General features: G+C 41.6%; 1 protein-coding gene across 1 annotated transcript; it reads left to right on the forward strand.

The window, feature by feature from the left end:
* The first annotated feature begins 15,599 nt into the window (after positions 1-15,599).
* SMIM2 (small integral membrane protein 2) lies at positions 15,600-16,199 on the forward strand. Its single transcript, XM_011974620.1, has one exon. It carries the CDS (start codon positions 15,600-15,602, stop codon positions 15,984-15,986), a length of 387 nt encoding a protein of 128 aa, XP_011830010.1. The 3' UTR covers positions 15,987-16,199.
* Positions 16,200-17,936: the final 1,737 nt, after the last annotated feature.

Genomic DNA, 17,936 nt, shown 5'->3' on the forward strand with positions numbered 1-17,936 from the left:
TTAAAATAGTAAGATACATTTCATACCAAAAGTCTGAGGCACATAGTTTAATTTTATTTTTGGTAATTCCAAAGACATTTGGCATATGAGTAATTATCTATGTGTTATAGATGTGCAGCGATAACAGTTACCAGAGAATGACAGATAAAGCCAGTTTTAATTTGACCGTATCTATGATTATGTTGTATGAATCTTATTTGAATATAAACATAAAGACAGTTGTAAACATTGGTAAATGGGAATAGAGCTGCTTATGGGTACATCAGTAAACTCATTGATTAAAATTGGATCAGGCAGATTAAAAAAAGTTCAAATTAAGATAGAATTCACATATACTGTATATTAGGTGTAAGTGATCTGATTTATATTGTAAAGAGTATATAGCCATGTATCCAACATACTATTCAAGATATGGAACATCTCGAAAGCAGGGATTATGTGGGAAAGATCTTTTGGATTTCTGACTTTCCTGGACAGTGTGTTCAGCTCCCTATAGGACTTGTTGGCAGCTGAATCCTGATGCCTCTCCACCTACCTTCTCATGTTTCTTGTGACTTCCAGCGCTGTTTATTGCATCTTTAGTCTGCTGATCCTCACTATAAACAGTTTTTGCCAGATTAGAGGCCATTTCTTTCACTTCCCCAGGCAGGGGTTGTTTCAGTCTTTTCCTTCTCAGTAGTTTGTTGTTGGTTTACTAGTTTCAAATGATCTTTCCTCACAATGAACACACATGGTAGTCAGACTTCTCCACTCCCGCCTGAAGCGCTCCATAAACCTTTGTTTATAAATCTTGCCAGCACAATCCTGGGTGATGAGTAGGGAGCAAGGAATAAGCTTTGCTTTTGTGGATGGGAACCAACCTTGGAGAAAGTGAAGTTAAACAGTTTCCTGGCTAAACAGAAGTTAAACAGTTTTCTGACACCAACAAGGATTATATGACCCAGTGTGTGTCATTAGTTTGAGTTTTTTTTCCTCCAGCAGGAGAGAGAATATGGTAGAATTGGGGAGGCAGTTACCTTATGTTTTTAAGCCCCTTGATTTTTCTCACCTCTACTTGAGAGGCTACTCCACAGGCCAGGTGTGAGGAAGCAAAGGCTGAGAGTAGGACACAGCAAGTGGGAAAAGACATAGAGAAATTTGATTTGAGAAGCCTGAGGTCTTGGAGATATTTTTAGGAATTAGGAACAAGGAAGCGAGAGCAAAGGGTCAAAAATGGACCAAAAAAGTCAAAACAACAGTTCTTCATACTTCTTACATTTTTCTCTTCACATTTCTTGCAATTTTATCTTCAGCAACTTAAGAGTTTAATTTAAATATAGGTTAACATTTTTAAATCTGACTTTCAGGATCAAAAAGATGATCATGAAAAAGTTATAACAAATTGAGAGAGGCAGAGCAAGATGGCAAAATAGAAGCCCCCAGTGATCATCCACTCTGCAGGAACACCAAATTGAACAACCGTCCTCACAGTAAAGCCCCTTCATAAGAACCAAAAATCAGGTCAGTGATCAGAGTATCTCGTTTTAACATATTAAGGAAGGAGGCACTGAAAAAGGTAGGAAAGACAGCCTTGAATTACCTACACCACCCCTCCCCCATCCCTCACCAGCAGCCAGGGAAATGTAGAGAGAGAATCTGTTTGCATAGTAGAGGGAGAGTGCAGTGACTGTGGGATTTTGCGTTGGAACTCAGTGCTGCCCAGTCATAGTGGAAAGAAACATGGGGCAGAACTCAGCTGTACCCATGGAGGGAGCATATAGATGAGCCCCAGGGAGAGGCAAATTGTCCATCCCAGCAATTGGAACCTGAGTTCCAGCAAGCCCTGCCACCGTGAGCTAAAGTGCTCCAGAGTCCTAAATAAACTTGAAAGGCAGTCTAGGCCACAAGGACTGCAATTCCTAGGCCAGTTCTGGTACTGTACCAGGCAGGGAGCCAGTGGACTTGGGGTGCATGCAACCTAGGAAAACACCAGCTTGAGGTAGTCAAGGGAGTGTTTGAGTCACTCCCCCAGCCTCAAGCAGCATGGCTCACAGCTCCAAGACAGGCTCTTTCTCTCCACTTGAGGAGATGAGGGGAAGAATAAAGAGGATTTTATCTTGCAACTAGGATACGGGCCCAGCCACAGTAGGAAAGACTACCAGGCAGAGTCCTGAGGCTGCATTCCAGGCCCTAGCTGCTTGATAACATTTCTAAGCACACCCTGGTCCAGGGAGGAACTCTCTGTCTTGAAAGGGAGGACCCAGTCCTGACAGGATGTATCGCTTTCTAACTGAAGAGCCTTTGGGCCCTGAATAATCAGCAGTGATAGCCAGGCAGTACCTGCTATAGGCATTGGGGGAGACTCAGAGCTGCACCGGCTTCAGGAGTGACCCAGCACATTTCCAGCTCTGGAGGTTATGAGAAGACATCCCTTCTGCTTGAAGAAAGGAGAGGAAACAGTAAAGGAGACTTTGTCTTGCAGCTTGGGTACCAGCTCAGTGGGATAGATCACCAAGCAGGCTCCTGAGATCTCTTATTCCAAGCCTTGCCTCCTGGACAGCATTTCTAGACCTGCTCCGGGCCAGAGAGGAGCCCACTGCCCTGAAGGGAGAGACTCAGGACTGGCAGCATTCAACAAAGCTGACTGAAGAGCCAATGGTCCTTGCGTGAACATCAGTGATAGCCAGGCAATACTTGCCCTAGGCCTGAGGTAGTGGTGGCCATAGGGAGAGACTCCTCTGCTTGAGGAAAGGGGAGGGAAGAATGGGGAGAACTTTGTCTTTTGGCTTGGATGCTAGCTCAGTCCACAGTAAATAGAGAACCAGGTAGATTCTCAAAGTTTCCAACTCCAGGCTGTGGCTTCTGGATGACGTCTCTGGACATGCACCCCAGGGGCAGGGGGAACTTGCCTGAACTTCCTGAAGGAAAGGACACAAGCCTGGCTGGATTCACCACCTGCTGATTGTGGAGCCCTTAGGTCTTGAGTGAACATAGGTGGCAGCCAGGCAGTGGTCACTTCAGGTCTTGGGTGAGACCCAGGGCTATGCTGGCTTCAGGTCTGACCCAGAGCAGTCCAAGGGATGTTGGCCTCAGTGGTGCTTGTGCCACCCCTACCCCAGTTCCAGGAAGCTCAACACAGAGAAAGAGACTCCATTTGTTAAAGAAAAATAAGGGAAAAGAGTTTTTGCCAGGTAATCCAGAGAATTCTCCCGGATCTTACTCAAGACAATCAAGGTGGTATCTCTATGAGCCTGCAAGAGCCACAGTATAACTGGGCTGAAGATGTACCCTAAAGCAGATACAGCTGCAGTGAGCAAAGTCTTAGATCACAACACCCAAGTCTCTTTGAATACCTGGGAAGCCTTTCCAAGAAGGGCAAGTACAAAAAAGCCCAGATTGTGAAGACGAAAATAAATACCTAATTCTCCAATGCTTAGACACTGATAAATATCCAAAAGCATCAAGACCAAATAAAATAAATAAGGCACCATTGACCAATCCCAGAGAGAGAGAGATATGTGACCTTCCAGACAGAATTCAAAATATCTGTTTTGAGGAAGCTTGATGAAATCCAACATAACACAGAGAAGGAATTCGGAATTCTATCAGATAAATTTAGTAAAGAGATAGAAATAATTAAAATAATCAAAATTTCTGGAGCTGAAAAGTGCAATTGGCATACTAAAGAACGCATCAGGGTCCCTTAATGGCAGAATTGATTAATGAGAACAAAGAATTAGTGAGCTTGAAGACAGGCTATTTGAAATTACATGGTCAGAGGAGACAGAAGAAAAAAGAATGAAAAACAAAGGATGCCTACAGGGTCTAGCAAATAGCCTCAAAAGGGCAAATCTAAGAGGTATTGGCCTTAAATAGGAGGTAGAGAAACAGAGAGAGGTAGAAAATTTATTCAAAGGGATAATAACAGAAAACCTCCCAAACCTAGAGGATGCAGTATACAAGAAGGTTATAGAACACTAAGCAGGTTTAATGCAAAGAAGTACCCCAAGGCATTTAATAATCAAACTCCCAAAGATCAAGGATAAAGAAAGGATAAAGATCAAGGATAAAGAAAGCAGCAATATAAAGGAAACAAATAACATACAAAGGAGCTCCAATCCATCTGGCATCAGACTTCTCAGTGGAAACCTTACAATCCAGGATAGAGTGACATGATATATTTAATATGCTGAAGGAAAAAAAAAACCCAAAAACTTGTATCCTAGAGAGGTCAAGCAAAATGGCAGAATAGAACTTCATCAGTGGTCCCTCTGGCAAGCCCACCAATTTAACAACTATCTACACACAAGAAAACGCACCTTCATAAGAACCAAAAATCAGGTGAGCACTCACAGTACCTGGTTTTAACTTCATATCACTGAAAGAGGCACTGAAGAGGTAGAAAACATAGCCTTGACTCCTGACACCATCCCACTCCCATCCTTCTGGCAGATGCAGCATGGTTCAGAGAGTGTCTCTGGTCACTGGGAGAGGAGAGTACACAAACTGTGAGACACTGAACTCAGTGCTGTCCTATTATAATGAGCAGAAAGAAAATCAACCCAACTCAGCTGTTGCTCACACACAGAGGGAGCATTTAAACTAGCTCTAGCCAGAGGGCAATTCCTGATCCCAGTGGTGGAAAGCTGAATTTTCCCAAACCTCACCACTGTGGGCTAAAGTGCTCTTGGGCTCTAAATAACCTTCAAAGGTATCCTGGGCCACAAGGATTGCAACATATAGGTGAATCCTAGGGATGAACTGGGCCCAGAATTAATCGACTGAGGGGTGGGGGCATGGGACCTCTGACACACCACCTGGGGCAGCTAAAAGAGTGCTGGCATCACCCCTACCCTAACCTCAGTCTGCACAGATCGTGGCTCTAAAAGAGACACCTTCCTTCTGCTTGAGTAGAGGATAGGGAAGAGTGGGGAGGACTTTGTCTTGCATCTTGGATCCCAGCTCAGTTACAGCAGGATAGGGCACTGGTCAGAGTTGCAAGGCCTATTTTCCAGGCCCCAGTTCCCAGATGACATTTCTAGACATGCCCTGGGCCAGAAGGGAAACTGCTGCCTTGAAAGGAAGGACCCAGTCCTGACTGCATTCATTACCTGCTAACTGCAGAGCACTTAGGCCCTGAATAACCAGCAGCAATACCCAGGTACTATGTCAAGGGCCTTGGGTAAGACTCTGAGACTTGGTGAGTTCAGGTCAGATTCAGCACATTCCCAGCTGTGGTGGCTATGGGGCAAGAATAAATAATCACCTGAAGGTACAAAACTCGCTAGTAAGTACACAAGAAAACACAGAACACTATAACACTGTAACTGTGGTGTAAACTACTCTTACCCTAAGTAGAAAGACTAAACGATGAACCAACCAAAAGGAATAACTACAACAACTTTTCAAGATATAAACAGTAGAATAGGATATAAAATAGAAATAACAAAAAGTTAAAATGCCAGGGAATAAAGTTAAGGCATGGAGTTTTTATTAGTTTTCTTTTTGCTTGTTTATTTATTCAAAGTGTTGTTATCAGCTTAAAGTAATGAGTTATAAGATAGCATTTGCAAGCCTCATGTTAACCTCAAACCAAAAGAAATGAATACACAAAAAAATAAAAAGCAAGAAACTAAATAATAATATCAGAGAAAATCACCTTCACTAAAGGAAGACAGGAAGGAAAAAAAGAAGGAAGAGAAGACCACAAAACAACTAGAAAACAAATAACAAAATGGCAGAACTAAGTCCTTACTTGCCAATAATAACATTGAATGTAAATGCACTGAACTCTCCAATCAAAACATATAGAGTAGCTGAATGGATAATAAATAAACAAACAAACAAACAAGACCTACTGATCTGTTCACTACAAGAAACACACTTTACCTATAAAAACACACATAGACTGAAAATACAGGGTTGGAAAAAAGATATTCCATGCCAACAGAAATGAAAAAAGCAGGAGACGCTATACTTATATCAGACAAAATAGATTTCAAGAAAGAAATTATAAGAGACAAAAAAACTCACTATATAATAATAAAGGGGTCAGTTTAGTAAGAGGAATTTTAAATATATATGCACCCAATCTTGGAGCACCCAGATATATAAAGCAAATATTATTAGAGTTCAAAAGAGAGATAGGCCCCAATACAATAATGGCTGGAGAGTTCAACACCCCACTTTCAGCACTGGACAGATCACCAAACAGAAAATCAACAAAGAAACATCCGAATTAATCTGCACTACAGACCAAATGGATCTCATAGCTATTTACAGAACATTTCATCCAACAGCAGCAGAATACACATTCTTCTGTTCAGCACGTGGATCATTCTCAAGGATAGACCATATGTTAGGCCCCAAAGCAAGTCTTAAAAAGTTCAAAACAATTGAAATAATATTAACTATCTTCTCTGACCACAAAGAAATAAAACTAGAAATTAATAAGAAGAGGAATTTTGGAAACTTTACAAACACATGGAAATTAAACAATATGCTCCTGAATCACCAGTGAGTCAGTGCAAAATTTTCTGTTTTCTTTTTTTGAGACAGAGTCAATTTAAATTTTTCTCTTCCTTCCTTCCTTCCTTCCTTCCTTCCTTCCTTCCTTCCTTCCTTCCTTCCTTCCTGCCTGCCTGCCTGCCTCCCTTTCTTTCTTTTTCTTTCTTTCCTTCTTTCTTTCTATTTTGAGACAGGGTTTCACTGTATCACCCAGGCTGGAATGCAGCGGCACAATCTTGGCTTCGCCTCCTGGAGCTCAAGTGATCCTCTCACCTCAGCCCCCCAAGGAGGTGGGACCCATGGACATGCACTGCCACCCCCAGCTAATTTTTGTATTTTTTGTAGAGATGGGTTTTTTTCATGTTGCCCAGGCTGGTCTCAAACTCCAGGGCTCAAGCAATCCACCTGCCTTGGCCGCTAAGAGTTCTGGAATTACAGGTGTGAGCCATCACACCTGGCCTAAATTTCGTAAATGAAAATTGAAGCACAATATACTAAAACCTATGGGAAACAGCAAAATACGTACTAAGAGGGAGGTTTATAGCAATAAGTGCCTACATCAAAAAGGTAGAAAAACTTCAAATAACCTAAACATGCATCTTAGAGAACTAGAAAAGCAGAGCAAAAGAAACCCGAAATTAGTAGAAGAAAATAATAATAAATATCAGAGCAGAAATAAATGAAATTTGAAATGCAAAAAATACAAAAGATTAATGAAATGAAAAGTTGGTTTTTTAAAAAGATAAATAAAATGGACAAATCTTTAGCCTGACTAAGAAAAAAAGAGAGAAGACTCCAACAAAATTGGAGATGAAAAAGGAGACATGAATATACCAAAAATAAAAAGCAAGAAAGTAAATAATAGTATCAGAGAAAATTACCTTCACTAAAGGAAGACAGGAAGGAAAGAAAGAAGGAAGAGGAGGCATATAGTATGACAGATGCACATCATACTGAATGGGGAAAAACCGAAACCAATACTGCAGAAATTCAAAGGATCATTAGAGGCTCCTATAAGTAACTGAATGCCAATAAATTGGAAGACCTAGAAGAAATGGATAAATTCCTAGACACACACAACCTACCAAGATTGAACCATGAAGAAATCCAAAACCTGAACAGACTAACAAGTACCTAAATCTAAGCCATAATAAAAGGTCTCTCAGTAAAGAAAAGCCAGGGACCCAATGGCTTCACTGGTGAGTTTTACCAGATATTTAAAGAAGAACTAATACCAATCCTACTCAAACTATTACAAAAAATAGAGGAGGAGGGAACACTTCGAAATGCATTATATCAGGCAGTATTACTCTGCTATCAAAGCCAAAGACATCAAATAAAGAAAACTACAGGCCAATATCCCTGATGAACATTGATGCCAAAATCCTCAACAAAATACTACCAAACTAAATTCAACAGCATATTACAAAATCATTCATTGTGACCAAGTGGGATTTATCCCAGAGACGCAAGGATGTTCAATATGCACAAATTAATCAATATGATATATCAACAGAATGAAGGAAAAAAGCCATATAATAATTTCAGTTGATGTGGAAAAAACATTCGATAAAATTCAACATGCCTTCCTGATAAAACCCTCAAAAAACTGGGCATAGAAGAAATACCTCAACATAATAAAAGCCATATAGTATGACCGATGCACATCATGCAGAATGGAGAAAAACTGAAAGCCTTTCCACTAAGATCTGGAATATGACAGGGATGCCCACTTTCACCAATTTTACTCAAAATAGTACTCAAAGTCCTAGCTAGAGCAATCAGACAAAAGAAAGAAGTAAAAGACATTCAAATTGGAAGGAAGAAGTCAAATTATCCTCATTGCAGATGATATCATCTTACATTTGGGAAAACCTAAAGACTCTACCAAAAAGCTATTATTAATAGAATTGATAAATTCAGTAACATTGAAGGATACAAAATCAACATACAAAAATCAGTAGCATTTCTATATGCCAACAACGACTAATCTGCACAAGAAATCAAGAAAGTAATCTCATGTACAATAACTAAAAATAAAATAAAATATCTAATAATTAAATTAACCAAAGAAATGAAAGATCTCTACAATGAAAACCATACAACATTGGTGCAAGAAATTATAGGGGACACCAAAGAATGGAAAGATATTCCATCCAGTTCATGGACTAGAAGAATCAATATTATTAAAATGCCCATACTATACAAAGCAATCTACAAATTCAATGCAATCCCTATCAAAATACCAATGACATTCTTCACAGATATAGAAAAATAATTATAAAATTATATGGAACTGTGGAAGACCCAGAATAGCCAAAGCTATCCTAAGCAAAAAGAACAAAATTGGAGGAATCACATTATCTGACTTCAAATTATTCTACAGAGCTATAGTAACCAAAACAGCAGGTACTAGCATAAAAACAGACACATAGACCAATGGAACAGAATAGAGAACCCAGAAACAAACTTTGTGGGAAACAAGTTTACTGCGCCCAGGCTCTGGAGCCAGGCTGTCTTTGTTTGAACCATGGCTTTGCCATTAACCTTGGGTAAATAGCCATATCTCTGTGGACCTTAGCATCCTCATCTGTAAAATGGGGGAATAAGGATACTTCTCTCATAGGGTTATATAAATGAGTAAATGACATGATGAATGAAAAGGGTTTAGCAACAGTGCATGTATGAGGCAGGTTAGATGTTGCAACTATCAAATCCCACAGTGTAGTCATGATGGTAAGGAGATGAGGTGAACCGTGAGCCAGCCAGTAGCATGGCACATAGTATGTCTTAGCTTAGTAAGTGTTAATTTTTGTTTTCCATGTGGTACACAGTAGGCACGCAACAAAAATTTGCTGGATCAAGTGGAAAAAAAAGAAAAAGTTATAAATAAGACACCGAATTTTCTGGGAAACCCTCCTTCCTCACTCCAAACGTTCCTCTCTCCAAATATTGTTCTTTAACAGATTGACTTTGTTGAAACAGGCACATTTGGTTATTAGGGGAAATATATGGTTAGAAGCTTAGGAAATTGTGACAAAGGATTTTCCATGCTTTCAGCAATGGGAGGTGTAGTCATCCAGTGTGTTAAACTTTGTAAAAAGGAATTGTGGGACTGGTTTTGCCCCTGCCCTGTCTCTCTAGTCAGAACCAAGAGATGACTGTGATTGGAAATGGTACCACTCAGCAGCTGTTCTTATTGGCTGGCTCACAGTTCACCTCATCTTACCATAATGACTACACTGTGGGATTTGACAGTTGCAACATTTAACCTGCCTCAAAAGCGCTTCCTCACTTCCAGGGAGTTCCACTGTCACTCCCTTAGTTTGCTGTAAGATGTAACCACAGCTTTAATTATTAGTCTTGAGAGAAACAGGGTGGTGGTATCACGACTCCATCTATTCAGCTATGAACGAACAACCCAGTTCTTTACGACTAACTCCCAAAATAAACGTCAAACCCCAAAGCATGAATAAAATAGCTATATTCATCATCCAACACAACCAGGGCATGCCTCCCTGTTTTCGCTCCTTGTGTAGTATCTTTACATTCATCTAAAGCTTGAGTACAACATTTCCTGGTGCTTTCTTCTGACTCATGAAAGCATCCACTTAATCCCCTGTAGACAACAGAGGATTCTATTTAGCTGTAATTGTGAAAAAGGCATCATTAAGGTTGCTAAGCAGCAGAAATTGGTTTACTGGAAACAACTTTCTGTGAGGAAAGTACCCCTTGTTTTCCCAAGGATTTGTGTCTTGTTGATTGACTTTCTAAGCGAATTCTGCAAAAGATTTTCCCATTATACCTATGGGAGGACTGGGAAGTCAAAGTGGTAGAGAAAGACTCAATGTTAGAAAGTGGATGAGACAGTCTTAAGCAATTAAGGGACCATGTTTCTTTGTCCAGAAACCTCGAATTTAGGAAATCTGAAGCCCTGCTTGGCTGTGTGTCCTTTGCCCTGCTGTCAGGCCTCATTATGGGCTCCACCAGGATGAGGAAGGAACTCAGAGACAGAGAAGGGACATGTTTCATGCAGGGATGGTGATCAGTCAACCCAGGAAAGGATGTGGACTTGAGCTATCCTAGTGACTTGAAGTATCACAGTTGCCAAACTCATTTAGTTTAATTATCTAGACTAGCAGTTACGCTCATGGGACCATGAAGGTAAGAAAAACAGTAAAGCTACCTGTATAAGTGTATGTGTTGGGGGAAAACCATTGGCATTTATTGAATGATTAATATGTGATAGTTTTAAGCATTTTTTTGTATACAAAAATGAATACTATTAGTTTTACACTCTTTAAAGATGAGAAACCAAGGCTCTGAGAGGGTACATTCATGTATACAGTTACCTGTAAGTTAGCAGCGATGGAATTTGAACCCTGGCAGCCAACACACCCGTCTGCTGGACTATCCAAGGCCTTCAGTCTTAGATTATTGTGCCCATGGGAAAACTATGGCCCCAAGCTGCTAGATCTTTCCTTTTTTGAAAGGAGCCAGCTTATTTTTCAAAATTTTAATGAAAAATATCTGAATTTTTTAATTGTTGGCAATATCTTTAAAAATTTTTTAAATCTTATTTCAGGTCAACTATTGAGTATAAGCTGAGTGTAGCATAGGATTACTTCCTTCTTTCCCAAAATCATTAAGTCATTGGTCAAGCTGCAACTCTGTGCGTATGTAGGGATAAACCTGGACCAAGGAAGGGGAAATGTAAACAGGAACCCACATTTCAGGAAATAGCCTTTGAGGAAGCTTCGCAATATCGGGTTATCAGAGGCAGTTTGACCTCCTAGGCTTTGCTAGTTTTACCAGAAACCTAGGGAGAATGTGGGTCAAGATTTCAGATTTGTGATGGAGTAGAGTCTAGACCTGCCTGTTTAGGCCAGAATGCTATAATCCTATAGTTCAAAGATTCCCAACCAGCCACATAGTGGTATGTGGAGCTGAAATACTGAACCTCTCAGTCCTCAGGGGTCTAGGTAGTTTCCGTGGTCATGAGGCCACTCAGGTGGTCATGTGTGGCGGTAAGAAGATTCTCCTTTCAACTTAACCTATGTTGCAGATGTTATAATTTTTAATAAATGCATGACAGGAAGTTAGAAAGTTGTGAAGCAATACTATGGTCTGTTTCCTATGTAATGTGGATTGTCCTGACTTACCCACCAAGTGAATGGGAGCTATATCTCTATATAAATTCTTCAGTGTAACTTTTCTGCTCTTCTGCTCATCTGGATAACAGGATATCCTCCTCTGGGTTTTTCCCAACATATTCATGAAGGTTTTCATTAAAAAAAAATCACTACATTTCATTCATTCATCCCTTCTAGTTCTCTTCCTGACCACCAATATCACATAGCAATTTGCTACTATTTGGTATCAATTCATTCAATCGTGGCTTGTTTAGAAAGGTCCCTGGGCAAGGGCATGGGGCCTACCAGGGTTACGAGCTTGTCTCAGTCTGCCAGGAATATTCCTGATTTTAACACTGAAGTCTTGTGTCCCAGAAATCTCCTCAGTTCTGAGTAAGCCAGGATGGTTGGTCACCATAGGTCTAGCACAGAGGTAGAGTTATAATCACAGACAGAAAGAAAGACCCTTCTTTGTATGAGTACGTAGTTTGGGGAGGAGGGAAGGAGGAGGAGAATTTGGCTTCAAATGGATAGGTAGGTGTAGGGATGATGGGTGGGATTTCACACAAAATAACCTCATTTTTTCTTTCCTGGATAGACATAAGGTCATCTGCAGACAGGAAGGTGGGCTGATGGTAGAAGAATTGTCACTTAACAAATCCTACTTCTTAACACATTCTTTTAAAACAACTCAAAAACAACTTAGGTGCATTTATATGCTTTGCATGAATGTACTCTGTCATTTCTGTGAGGAAGCAAATTATTACAAATAGCTACAAAAATGAAATAGTTATATATTTATTTTTTCAAAAACAAAAGGCAAATTCCAAAGGTATAATCTAAGATGAGGCATCATGATCACTAGAGGTGCCTGTTCCCATGACTGCCATGCTTTAATCCACTTGCCCTCAACTGTCTACCATCCTCTGGCTCCCCATCCCTCATATCCTAAATAAGACACCTAGCTTAAGTAACAATTACTCACTTAAAAGTGGGAAAATGTGGTCATTATTGAGGGAGTGTAGCACCAAAATCTGTATCAGTCAAGGTTCTCCAGAGAAGGAGAACCAATAGGATATGTATGTATGTATGTATGTATGTATGTATGTATGTATGTATCTATCTATCTATCTACCTACCTACCTACCTATCTATCCAGATATTTAAGAAGGGATTTATTATAGAAATTGGCTTATGCAATTATGGAGGGACAATATGCCGCCTGCAAGTTGAAGACCCAAGAAAGCTGGTAGTATAATTCAGTCCAAGGCCAAAGGCCTGAGAACCAGCGGGGGAATGCTGTTAGTGTAAACCCTGGAGTCTGAAGGCCTGAGGACAAGGAGTTCTGATGTCCGAGGGCAGAAGATGGATGTCCCAGCTGCAGAAGAGTAGAATCTGAACTGTGGCCCTTGTCAAAGACCCACTGGAGGGCAGACACTGGCAGGCTGTGGGAGAAGCTGAGGATAGGGTGAGTGAAACTCCACAGGTGACCTTGGACAACTGCCTAACCTTTCTGTGCCTCTGCGTGTATATCTGCAAAGTGGAGTGGTGGACTATGTGAGCCCCAGAGTTCCTCATGCATTCTAGAATTGCAGACTTTTTGAGGGATTGTAAGAGGAAAGAAGCAGTTACAGAAACACAATTTTAAAATGCTAGGTCTTTGGTATTTTAAGCCAAGGAATTGGCCAGGGGTATCTGAAAAAAAAAATAGGATTATGAATAAGATGGAACCAGGCAGCACCCTAAAAGTTTGTGACAAAGGAAGTCTCAATCTTCACATCAGAAGCAAACTTCTCACTGTATACCTTTATATTTTATAAAACATGGTCACGTGAAACAATAGCTTGCAGACTGGGAAGCACTTGAACATAATAGTATTTTATTTGATCCTCATACACTCTTGGAAGACAGAAAGCATTGTTTTTACTCTATCCACTTTATGAACAAGGAAACTGAGTTTCCAAGTAGTTAAGGTCACAGAGCTGAGTACTGGACTCTGTTCTTACGTATTTCTGTACCCTCCATAGAGAATGGGGTCAGTGGGGTCTTATCCTCGAGCCGCCGTGTCAGAAGTGGGAGCCCTGGGCATGGAGCCTTAGGGACTTATGGAACACATTATGTCCTCACTAGGCTGGAGCAGGGACTATGGTTGTGGATGCCATAGTTGGCCTGCTCTGGAAAGGGTTTCCTTTATCTCCACCAAAGAGATATCACCAAAGATCTGGGGGTAGCTTGGCCAGTCTGTGTGCTGACTCTCTGCTGGAGCTGTCTCCTAATCAGGTCACTGCTAGAGTTCTTCTTCCTAAATGTCCCAGTGCAATGACTTTGGTGCTCTGGCTTGTGGGATTTGTCAATCTAAGAGTCCAGAGTCTAGGAGGACTTCTGCTTCTCTATTATATGCTGCTGTGTGAAGCTAAATGCTATTGTACCAGTTTTGTTGCTGTTTGGATTTTTTTTTTTTTTTTTGGTTCCCAGATTATTGTTCCAAAAGTAGACCTAGGATATATTCTTATACATTTGAATTTAATTAAGAACCTTTTTCTCAATGACATAAATATGGTTTTACTCTTTCCAGCCAGGCCAGACGAAGATGCCTGAAGACAGATTTCTAAATGATGCTGTGTGACAATTTCTCTGTTCTTTTTAAATATTGTAACTAAGTAGCCCTGCTCTGAGATGGTGATTTATGACTTTCACATGCTGTCCTGTACCACTCTCTGATCACAAAGCAATACGTAGAAACTCACCAAAGCAATTGTTCTCAGGTGTCAAAATGGAGTCACGTTGCCCCTTCTAACCTCACGAGGATCCTTATGGGATTCAGGATGATCACATTTTCAGTATTCTGAGGACTGTCTCCGTATGACCCCAGCCATACTTAACCACTCCATGACTTGGGGGAGTTGGTAGCAGGATTAAATTTTTCATACCATGCCTATTACTGATGTATTTGACCTGTTAAGCCTCCAACAGCATTGAAGACTCCACTTTTTGTGTTCCAACAGGACTAAGACCAGAAGCAAATGTGCTATTTTGTCCTGCCATTTCTCTGCTGAGCAACAGCTCACCCTTGGAACTGCTGCTGCCTAAAGAACAGGAGAAGATTCAGGAATGCTAACAATACTTACCTACATATCCCATGCCCTCTGCCCTTGCCCATTGTAACAGCCTCACCACTTGAGTCAGTAAGAGCCCACACTTGTTCAGTACATCTTGGTGCTCACTTCAGCTGTGGGTTCGGATTTAAATATCCAGCTCAGGGGATGCCTCTTTGGTGCATGTCATAACCAGGAGAAGGATGCCTCTCTTTGGATTCTGGAACTGACTCCATTTGTAGTGAAGAGTTTGGAGAGCATCAACAATGGGATGGCAGAATTCATTCATTCATTTATGCCTCTAACCAGCCTTCCCTCACATAGTGAATGAGTACTCAATACGTGCCCTGTGCTAAGCTGAGTACTGTTCAATGGTGAACAAACAAGACATGGTCTTAAGGAGGAGTTCCTATTTCAACAGAGTAGCCCAAGGAACTTCGACCACTTTTGCTACAGGTGTATTAGTTGCTGCCAAGAGTCTGCAAGTGTTCATGGGCCTCATTAAGCTCTGCCTTCCTTCTGCTTTTTGGAGTCTGGCCCTTGGTTGGCCTTGAATGAAGAATGGGGCCCTCAAAGTACCACTGTCAGCACTCTCCAGATGAGTACTACCCTGGGAGGGGCCAGGGCATGAGGAGGGCCAGGGCGTGGGGCCCTCTGAAGGCTGTGTCATCCCAGGCTTCAGCCACAGAGGTTTTATTACGGAGGAAAGCTGAGCTGTGAGCACGTTGCTAGGCTGTGGCTATTTATTTTTATAAACGAGCCTTGTGCTTAATTTAGAAACCTGCTTTTTCTTTTTCTTTCTTCTTTCCAGCATCATCTGGCTGTCTGGCACCATCAAAGAATTGCATTTCTGACCAAGAAGAGCTTATGGGTGGATGGGGGTGGGATGGAGGCTGGGGAGAGGACTGATGCCAGCCAGCTGCCTCATGGTGTGCTGGAAACACGTGGCCATGCCATTAGCATCCTGTTGGGTTTCTGGATGAGTTTCATCTGTGACACCTACATAGTCCTCGCTTGGATCAGCAAGATAAAAGGCAGCCCTGGTGTTAGTGCCTCCTCTGATGAGCCACACACCAGAATCCAGCAGAGCAGAAGGCAATGCCACGCAGAAGAGGACCAAAGTCAGGTGCCAGAAGCAGGTGACATCTCCACTCTCAGTTCTTTGGAGGCAGCTATTTTAATAGAACCACTTTACTGCAGCTATTTTGACATGAGGATATTTTGGTATGGCTCAAAAATTCAGCCGATAAATGTTCAGCTTTTTAAAAAATAAATGATGAGTAAAACAGGCATCTTGCAGGCCATCTGTGAGCTTTGCCTCAACCTTGATCTTCACCCCATTGTCAATCTTACCTCCAGGCATCAAGGGTATAAGGATTGGGAACAGATGAAGGAAAGAACTGGTAGAGGTTCAAAATGAAAGAAATAGCAGGTCAGGACCCCAGGAGGGTTGAGGGTCTTTTAAAGTAAAACAAAACAAACAAACAAAAAACAGGGTCAACCAAATTCAGAAATCAGGTAGAAGTCAGAGAAGGAATGAAAGATGGGAAATTGGTTATAAACCAAATACAGCGAGTCGAATTTTGGCTTGTTTTGAGGCTGCTGTATCAAAACAGTTGTGTTGGAAGAGCTGCATGAAATTGTTGGGCAAGACATAGTCCACTCATGATTCAGATGAGCTCATTTTGCCTCTTCCATGGTCGATTTCTGACTCATAAATGTCTATACATTTCACTTTATGGCTTGTGTGAGCCTCAGTTTCCCCACATAAAATGAAGATGATGATGCCGGCCCTTCCTCTTCCTCACCTTTTGCTCTCCCTCCAAGTGACATGATAAGGAATGAGCCAGCATCTTGTAAACTGCTCCAGGCCACCTGGAGAAATGTGCTTGCGTAAATAGTCGGCATTAGTGTACGTGAGTCTTCTATGAGTAAAGAATTTCAGAGTCGGCAGCCGTCTCTGCCTGGTGATTCATGTGGGCACAATGATGCCCTTAGCTACAATGTATGGTGTGGGTGATGAATTTGTTCTTGTCATGGCAGAGGACTGAGTATTCTTTACCCAAATGCTACAGATTGAGTTTGCACGTGGGAACTAGATTAGCTCTGAAGAGAGCTGAAAGGAACCTGACATTTCTGCCTGCAATCTAGAGCTTCATTGTACAAACAACCGCAGCAGCATGTTTGTGCCCAACCATTGGCTTTCCTTTGCCAACAAAGAAAATCTTCTAAATTATTCTGCCATTTGTCAAACCTGCCAAAGTCCCTGGAGGCAGTTCTGGTATAACTGAAGGTGGAGAAAGAGAATATTCTCTCTACCAGGTTTCACTACTTCCTGTGTTGGTTGTTCACAAGGGGAGAGCTTCTGCATCACAGGATGAAGCTTCAGTGATTTAGACGTGGAATATCCTTCCAGGATTAGGGCAAGGAGGCCCCAGCCTCCAGAAGCCTGTCTTGCAGCTTCCGCGTGGCTGGGCAGCGGCCTTCCTTTGAGCCTTCAGGGTGGAAATGAAGGACATGTGTGTCTCTGCAGCACTTCCTGCTTTGGCTCATCCCTATTTTCAGAGCCAAAGCACCATCTCCTCTGGTACAGTTAATCTTTGTTCCTGCCACTGACCCATCTATCTTTATTACTTTTCACCACGTCCTGGCCTTCAGATTTCTTATGGATTTCTTTCTCAGGCATTGTGTTTTGATTCCCTCCTCACATTTACTTCCAAGTGCCAAGAACAACTCTGTTCCGGCAGGAGGATATTATTTGGCTTAAAAGGGAGAATGAGCAATGGCTTCTCCCTGTCAGCATTCTTTAGGTTTACATGGGAATTCATTCTGGGAACCATTTAGTGTCTCCTTCAAGCCTCTCCCCGACTGACAAAGTTTCTGTCCCAGAGAGTTCCTTTGCTTCCATTGTTTCTAAATGGATGATGAGAACCTTTCTTTCTGAGCCTGTGTAGAAGGGCTCAACACCCTTCCCCTCGTTAGTCCCCAGAGATCTTGGCTGAGCCCACAATGAATACACGTTGGGTACTGTTACCATTGTTACAGACTTCAACATCAACTCCAGTATTTGATGGTCCAATACACCTTGAGTCCTCTTCAAGAACTGTTAGTTTTTCCCACCTTTGAGAACCACACTCACCTTTTAGGGCAGCTCTTCCTAAGTGACTAACAAACACTCCCTGGTTGAGCTGGAGGGGACAGATCCAGCCAACAATAGCTTCTC

Source organism: Mandrillus leucophaeus, unplaced genomic scaffold (genome assembly GCF_000951045.1).
Source record: "Mandrillus leucophaeus isolate KB7577 unplaced genomic scaffold, Mleu.le_1.0 Scaffold147, whole genome shotgun sequence".
In the NCBI taxonomy this organism is placed as follows: domain Eukaryota; kingdom Metazoa; phylum Chordata; class Mammalia; order Primates; family Cercopithecidae; genus Mandrillus; species Mandrillus leucophaeus.